We start from the raw sequence: 8,643 nt of genomic DNA on the forward strand, positions 1-8,643 counted from the left end.
TAATTTGCACACGTTTATTGTAGTATCACAATTGGCAAATATGAAACTAATTAGGCTTAATAGATTCGTCTCGCGAATTAGCCTTCCATCTGTGCAATAGGTTTTGTAATTAGTCTATGTTTAATACTCCTAATTAGTATCTAAATATTCGATGTGACAGGGACAGGGACTAAACTTTAATCTAGGAACCAAACGGAGCCTAAGCATCCAAAATATAAGAGAGTGTGAAAACTATACGGGTTGCTGCACATATCTTTGAAACATAGAGCGCACCAATGTGCATGTTTCTTTTCCTAAAAAAAATGTGCATGTTTCTCTACTGATCGACGTGGCTGGCGATGCGTGTCCTATTTTTGAGCGAGCTGAGGCTCCCCGCGAGATGATGCAAGTGTGTGCCGCGCGCGAGCAGCAGGAGAGGACGCCCGACGCGCGGGATTTCCGGCTGCCGGGAGCGGCGTTGGCGGTGGCCGGACGGAGCACGCCATCCCATATATCCATCCATCCTGGAGAAGGAATTGATCGAAGCAGCAAAGGGCTCGTCGTCATCTGCTTGCGGAGCTCATCGATCAGGTTCCTCGACCAGCCGCCAATGCATCAGGACCTGACGACGCCCCCGGACAGACAGCTCGTAGTCATCAGTACTCGTCAGCAGCAACCACTACTACTACCGTTACACACTATACGTATGCGCGTACGTGTTGTACGACGTACACATCAACGGACTGAAGCCGACCGAGGTACGTATACGCACGAACCAACAGCCTGTACTCACGCACAGACGCAGATGACGTTCGCTGAATGGACGCTGAAACAAAGGAGGTGGGCATGAACAGACAGCAACATAATTGGTATACCAGACTTCACATGTGGAGATCGATCGAGATCGTCATTGCATCGGTTGTGATCCAAACAACCATCATCAATTCTTCTGGCCGGCCGGCGCCTAGCCCTGGCTTCACCACCGGAAAGCGCGCATTGTCCCTGACCCAGACACGCATGATGAACACGTAGTACGTGTCCTAGTGCCAGAGATCGACCTGACCTCCCCTTCGTGCAATTCCGGCCGCCGGCCGGCGGATCCACCTGCAAAATTGAATGCGTCCATCATCGGCAAACCGGAACTCCGGCAGCAGGGTCCGTCGTCCCTGCTTTCTTCGTGACTGCCTAATAACTGCTCCGCCAGCGACGTGAGCGGCTGGCCAGCCAGCAGGACGACGATGCACGGCCGACGTGTGCTTGACTTCCTGTCAAAGACGATGGTCGCCGTAACTGCGGTCACGGGACCGTTGAATCTGTGCCCATCCTTGTCGCTGCAGCTACCCGCCCGCCGTTGCCAACGCCATCAGTCGTGAAAGCGAGAAGCATTTGCAGGTAACCTTAAAAAGCATTTCCCATCAGACTAGGCGACTAGCTATCGTTTTTGGTATATTTGGCTAGTGCATGTAGCAGCACATAATTGACCGTGTTGGCCTAGCGCTAGCGTTACGTTCATATATATCGAAATGAATTGTACTCGTTACAACAATCAAGCCACATCTAAAACTTAAAAGTTCGACTGCCCAGATTACAACACTACAGGAGTAGTTATTTTTCCTAACACTTCTCACAGGTGTGGCCAAATGGTATTAGTATATTTATTGAGAACCAATAACAAAACCATGGGTAATTAGGTGGTTGGAAATTTACTAAAACTATCGGCAAAGATAGTAACTCTATTTAAAAAAATCATTGGTCATTTAAAAAAAACTAATTGGGTTATAGGTCATAATAATGTAGGGCACTGTTCCTTCAAAAAAAAATAACGCAAGGCACTTAAAAAAATGTGATAAGAATGAAAAAAGATGGAAACTCTTACGGTGGAGCATCACATATTCTTTATTGAAGAAGTAACTTGGGCTGAACATGGATGTTCTTCAAGTCCCAGGAAAAATATCTTTCTTTTTTCATAGCACAATAAAAAACTGGACTCCTATAACCTTCTATAAATACCTCTCATCAGCCTAACCCTCCACTTTGCCATTTCCCCTACGCCAAGCCACCTCTCATCTCCGCTGCCTGCCAACAATTGCCAGTTTATCACGCAGAGAGACAGAGGGAGGCAGCAGCCAGAGAGCACTAGCTTCAAGCCATGAGGCCACCGCCAACAAGCGCGTCCAGGCCCGCGTCGACGCCGACACCGCCGGCGGCGACACCACCGGCGGCCGCGGCGCTGCCGGCCTCGCCGTGGCACTCGCCGGTGCCGTACCTCTTCGGCGGGCTGGCCGCCATGCTGGCCCTCATCACGCTGGCGCTCCTCATCCTCGCCTGCTCCTACTGGAAGCTCAACAACCACCTCGGCACCGGCGACGCCTCCTCCTCCTCCTCCTCCGCTCTCGGTGCCACGGACGGCGACGGCTCCAAGTCGCCCGCGGCCACCGCCGCGGCGTCTCCGGCGACCGTCGCCGACCTCGTCGCCGTCGTCATGGCCGGGGAGAAGACGCCCACGTTCTTGGCCGCGCCCATCGTCCGCCGGGCGCGCGGTAGTAACAGCGACGAGCACGCAGCCGCTGGGGAAGGGTCGCCAGAGACGGAGCATCAGGAGAAGAACCGCGGCGTGGCGGGGGATGGGGAAAGCGGCCTGGTCGCCGGTGACGAGCGAGACCGGCAGCTAGATCACGTGTGAAGTGTGAACAGAGAAGAGAGAGAGTTTTGAGGGCAGCCTGCGATAAATTTTCTGCTCGATCTCTTTCTCTAAATTTTGTTCGCTTATCATTCTCGGCTGGAATGTGTAAATAATTTGGTAATGATTCAGGTGAAGAAAAATTGCATTATCAGTGAGGGTGGAAATCATTGGGGTCAGTTTGTTTTTCTACAACGTCTACTTCCAACAATATGGTAAATTATTCTTTATTTTGCTAACCTTGAGTTGCCTGAAATTTAGGCCTTTGACATTAGGATCAAGATCCAACGGTCAGGATGTCGTCTTCGATGTAGTCACCTACAATCTCGCCTCACTCCTCTATCCGGCTACCTCGTCTTCAACCTATTGTCCAATGCAAACCTCTAACCTCGCACGCAACAAAAATCTATTGCTCCATGTGTTCGCATATTTCGACTGTAATCTTGTCATTTTTGGTAAATAGGATGCGTGTTTCAGGAGATGTTTTTTGACAAGCTTCGCGTATGTTTCATGTAACGTAGTGTGGAATGTTTCATGTAACGTAGTGTGGAATGGGGAAACACTCAGATTAAACGACACCTTTTTGCCGAAATGTGCTGAATAATAGGGAAATACTCAAATTAAATGATACCCTTCAGAAAGAATGTGTTTTTAGTCTAGACTTCCACTCAAAACCTTCCATACGGTAGCAGGGTTGTTTGGCAGCACTCCACTCCAGGAAAAACAGCTCCACTCCACCAACTCCACAAAACTCACTATCAAACACGTCTAGCTCCAAAACTCCAGCTCCAAAAAAAACGTGGAGCTAGAGGTCAGATCCATATTTTTCTTGGAGTACCTCAAGGGGTGCTCCAAAAACACTCGTTTTAGACCTCCTCATGGAGTTGTGGGTTATTTACCCACTACTGCCACTCATTACACAACTTACCAGTTCACAAAACAAAAGAATCGCTCACCTCCTCTCATCGCCTCTCCCACCATGGCCGCGCCGCCCCTGCCCTCCACGGTTGGGTCGCCGTCGACGGACAGGCCGTGCCGCCCCTGCCCACCGCGGCTGTGGTCAAGCCACTACCTACCCGCAGGGGCCACGCCGCCGCCCGGCACGTGGATTTGTGGCGCCCCTTGCCAGAGCTAAGGCCGCGCCGCCTTGGGCAGTGGTGCAGCACCTCCGCTGCCCGCTAGCCCCCCGAAGCTGTGCCAGCGATCTCTGGGGCTGGGGCCGCGCATGCCGCTACGTGTCCCCCACCTTCCGATTGTTGCGTCCTCTTCTCCTGTCGCCCCCTCCACTGCAGCTCGTCGAGGCCGGGCCGCGTCGCAACCGCCGCACGCCGCGTGTTGCTGACCACCGGGCCGCGCCGCCGCCACTTGCCTGCCGGGGTCGCGGGGGTGCCGTGGATGCGGGAGCCGTGCCTGCCCGCGGAGTCACGGCGCTTCTGCCTGCTCATCATGGTTGAAGAACTCCGATAGACACCGACGCGTGGATCCCATAACACAAGGGTATAATAGACAATGCACACAAAAAATATCTCGTTCCTAGAGCTGGAGTCATCTCATTAGCCAAACAGGTCCACTAGCGTCATATTTTCCTGAATTTGTGGCGTAGAGTTGAAAGAAGGTGGAGTTGGTGGAGTGGAACTAATTTTTTTTTGAGTGGAGTGCTTCTAAACATCCGTTAAATTTTTTTTCACTTCAAGAATGATGCATTCGTACACACACCACTCTCACATGCCACCGTGCTTTTTAATATAAAAAGACGGGAGTTTGATGCGTTATTCATTGCAGCTTCGCAAATCCAGGAAAGTTAAAGCGAGAGACACGAAGGCGTCAGCGCCCAGCTTTCGGTCGGAAAGGTTGCTTGATGTTTGGGTTTGGCAACGGAAGAATGTTTGGGTCAGAACTTGCTTTACCTCGGTGACAGAGAGAAGCCAGAAGGTGTACTGTTTGATCAAAAGAGCACGATTTCAGTTAACACGTACTTCACAAACATGAAAGAAAATTGTCCTTGTCTCTACGTCCAAACTTCTGCGTATGTACCTTCTTCGGAGATGTATTAAGAAAACCAGCACGCACGCTAGCTACTGAACTAGCGTTGCTGTAGATGTGAACAGAACCGATCCACACGGTTGGATTGCAAAACAAGCTCGCGTGATTCGCTCAACCTTGCCTTTGCTTTTTTTCTCAAAAAAAAAAAACTTGCCTTTGCTTTTAACGTGCCACATGTCCCTTCAACTTCCGCTCAGTGTGATGATGATGATGCAGGGTTTATTCGGTTTCCTCTTCAAACAAGTCACTTGTAATTTGTTGATTCTTATCTTGATTTGTAATTGTTTTGTGTTTCTAAGCTGGTTTTGATTAGCACTAGCTTACTGTTCGTTTCTTTTTTTATGAAACGAACCGGACGGAAAAGCTGCCAATTATATTAAAAAGAATTGGAACTAAGGAGTTCCAAAGGTACTGAACACAGCTATTTACACTCTATCTATAAACTGTTGTCTATCAAAAATGGGACAGCAAAACGGTCAGGTGCTTGGTGCCCACCGTGCACCACATGGACGCCTCATCCTTGAGCTTCGCTCCGCGTGGTTGAAATTCCTCGCATTCTGCTCTCTCCAGATTGTTCATGAGGTGAGCATGATGAGGGAATGCAAACCTTTCCTTGAGCAGCAACTTCTCGATGCCATCACCGTCCACCATTGATGCATAGAGTCCTCGTGATCCTATTCCCTAGGATGAATCGTTGGGTATTGGGTATTCTAGAGAGAGCGAATAAATCCGCAAGCGCACGGATACCGCTGTAGCTTTCACCTCAGAGTATTTCAAGGGTATCGAATCCAAGGGAACGTGTGTGCACTAACTTTGTACTAGTCGGTCCAAGGACACACCTCGATATGTGGCGAGGGTAGAGAGGATTCCTAAGGTAGCACTTGAGGTAAGTTAAAGGTCGATCTCTCGATTAAGGATACTTGCTTCAGACAACGGCTTACCCCTGGCCTGCTAGGTGACTCCAGCTAGCAGCTCTATGCTATATCCGAACGTGGAGGATTACAAAGGACCAATAGAGCTGTCACCCCCTACGACCTACCTGTAGCAATCCGTGGGATATAAGGCAAACGAAGGATAAGCCTTAGCCTAAACACCATGTCTACGCTACTGATTACTATTGCAGTCTAACTACGTCTGAGCTCCCATAACAGACATATAGCACTCTGTATAAATACAGAGCGACGAACCCGCGAGTAAAGAAATCTAATCTCACTTAGATATAAGTACTACTAGTGTATACTGTATCAAGACCTCAAGGCATACATAAGAGCATACAAGCCTATACTATGATAGCAAGGGTATATATGACTAGCATATGAGCATATAAGCCAAGCATATAAACATAGCAAGGATTATAGACTACTCATGCATATAAGAACCATGTATAACACTATAAGAAGGAACCAAGAATACTAACTCACTTAACTCTGAAGGAAGCCAGCATCCATAGAGGTACAAGCTAGGAGGAGAGTGCCGACACCTTGGCACTCCTCCCAAACTACCCCTCACTCTCTCCCTATTCTAAGCACTAACTAGGCAGCACTCTACCTTTGCAATGAGGCTCTAACTCTACTCTTGAGTAGTGTTTCTCCAAGTGATGGTGTGTCCTCAAATGAGCCCCCTCCCCTTCTATTTATAGGCACCTGGGAGTTGGGAGGGTGGAGGTGCCTTGGGAGAGTGGAGATGCTCTAAGCATCTCAAGGGAATATTCTCCTTCAATTCCTCTCCTTGTGCCACCTAGCACTGTTTGAGGCGATAACTTCACAACAAAGCGGTCATAATTGACTTTGGGATGTCACGAGGAGCCGACACGTGGAAAATGGGATCGAGGGGCCACTACAGTGGTTCAGCCAAATTGGGTGTTCGGCCGACCTTTGGTTGGCTCCCCTGCGCCGCCTTTCGTTCGGGACACTTCTAGGTGGGTCCCCAAGTGGGTACAGGGTGATTGGTGGTAAGTTTAGACTGTTTAACCTCTAATGTGGGCCCTCCAATCCGTGTGCTCGCTCCTAATTGGTTGAGAGTGTGTTTCCTTGCTTCTTGGGTGTGTTTTGTCCTCCTATCTAAGGATAAGTCACCTGCATACATTCACCAACACTTGTGGAAATGGTTAGTAATAAACTCCTACCACTCAGTTGATGTTCATTTTTTGGTGTTTATGCAGGAGTTGACGGTCTAGATTTGGTACTTAAGAGCCATCAACAACACCCACATACTTAGCCTTTGCTCGTCCTCGAGTAAAGGGAAAAGTCTAAGGTGGAACATGTCTTCTTATGGTAAGGATCAAACACATAAGATATTCAAAGCCATACTTGTACTTGTGAACTTTTTGAAGTGTGTATCATGTTACCTTGAGTGGTTGATGACTGGAATGGTCTTGATTCAAATCCCCTCCACTCTTTCTATCTCAACAACTTGGGTTTTTTGCAGTGTTCTTCAAAAGATAACCTTACCTAACTCTTCAAATGATTCTCTCAGATCGCTCAATGTGTATCATCCTCACCAGGGCATGAACTTGCCTTTCTTCTCCCTACTTCTAATAGTGCATATGTGAAGCACAAGGTAGGGATAAAGATGAGGCATACCTGCATCACATATGTTGCAAAGAAAAAAATCGGATCCAAGTAGAATACAAGTCATACAATCTAATTGTCGGATTTAATAGCCCAGGAGTCCACCAGGGGGTTACCCAAGTAGTTGATTCGTAGGAAGAGGAGATTATGAAACTAAGAACTCGAAGGTAATCACAAGAACACGAGGGTTTAGATAGGTTCGGTCCTCCGGAGAGTAATACCCTACATCCTATACTTTGGTGGATTATATTGCTGGTATTGTTCGTCAAGAGTTGATATGTTCTAGGGAGGCGCCCTTGGCCACCTTATATAGGCTGATGACCTAGGGTTACAAGTTAGTTTAAATCTAATGTAGTCAGTTGTTACATGGAAAGCAATCTGAGTTGGATTATAGTAAGTATCCCACAATATCCAAACTGATTTGAATCGCCTAGTCTCCCCTGAGCGATGTGGAGGCGAACAGGAACCTGAGGGCATCGTAGTGAAGCTTGAAATGTGGTCGGCTGAAGTTGCATTGGCATCATAGTGACGGAGAGCTGCGTAATGCTCGAAAAAGAAAAAATCCAAGCGAACGCAGAGCCATACACGTAGAGCAAAGTTGAGTGCTGAGTTATTGGATGTCGGGCATCCAGCAGGTCGAAGTGAAGGACATGGAGGGCGTCGTAAGACACACTCCATATGAAGTAGCCCCCGAGCATTGAAGCGATTAGTATAATCGGTCCAATGGAAAAAAAAGAAGAGAAAATTGATCCTAGAAGTAAGTCCTAGTGCCCGAGCACAAGGATAGGCGAAGCCACGGAGGCATGCCGACCTGAAGTAGGCGTCCAGCCCCCGAGTAGGAAGACTTGCGGAGTCATGGAGGCACGCCGACTTAAAATAGGCGCCCAACCCCCAAGGACTAGTGGAGCCACAGAGGCGCGCCAACCTAAAGTTGGAGCCCAACCCCCAAGTACGAGGATTGGCAGAGCCATGGAGGCACGCCCACCTGAAATAGGCATCCAACCCCCGAGGACTGGCAGAGTCGCAGAGGCGCGCCAACCTGAAGTAGGCGCCCAGCCCCCGAGTACGAGGACTGGCGGAGCCACGAGGCACGCCACCTGAAATAGGCGCCCAGCCCCCAAGGACTGGCAGAGCTTCAGAGGCGCGCTGACCTGATGTAAGCGCCTAGCCCTTGAGTACGAGGACTGGTGGAGCCACGGAGGTGCGTTAACTTGAAGTAGGTGCCCAACCCCCGAGTACGAGGACTGGTGGAGCCACGGAGGCACGCTGACCTGAAATAGGCGCCCAGCCCCTAAGTATGAGAACTGGCAGAGCCACGGAGGCACGCCGTGAAAAAACATAACAGAAAATCCGCGGACTCTGCCCAGCACT

The 8,643-nt window shown here is 49.3% G+C and overlaps 1 protein-coding gene across 1 annotated transcript; it reads left to right on the forward strand.

Moving 5' to 3' along the window:
• Positions 1-1,995: 1,995 nt before the first annotated feature.
• Positions 1,996-2,810, forward strand: LOC101785159 (protein GLUTAMINE DUMPER 2). The gene has a single exon (XM_022827686.1). It carries the CDS (start codon positions 2,129-2,131, stop codon positions 2,660-2,662), a length of 534 nt encoding a protein of 177 aa, XP_022683421.1. The 5' UTR covers positions 1,996-2,128; the 3' UTR covers positions 2,663-2,810.
• Positions 2,811-8,643: the final 5,833 nt, after the last annotated feature.

The sequence above is a fragment of the Setaria italica genome, chromosome VI (genome assembly GCF_000263155.2).
Source record: "Setaria italica strain Yugu1 chromosome VI, Setaria_italica_v2.0, whole genome shotgun sequence".
In the NCBI taxonomy this organism is placed as follows: domain Eukaryota; kingdom Viridiplantae; phylum Streptophyta; class Magnoliopsida; order Poales; family Poaceae; genus Setaria; species Setaria italica.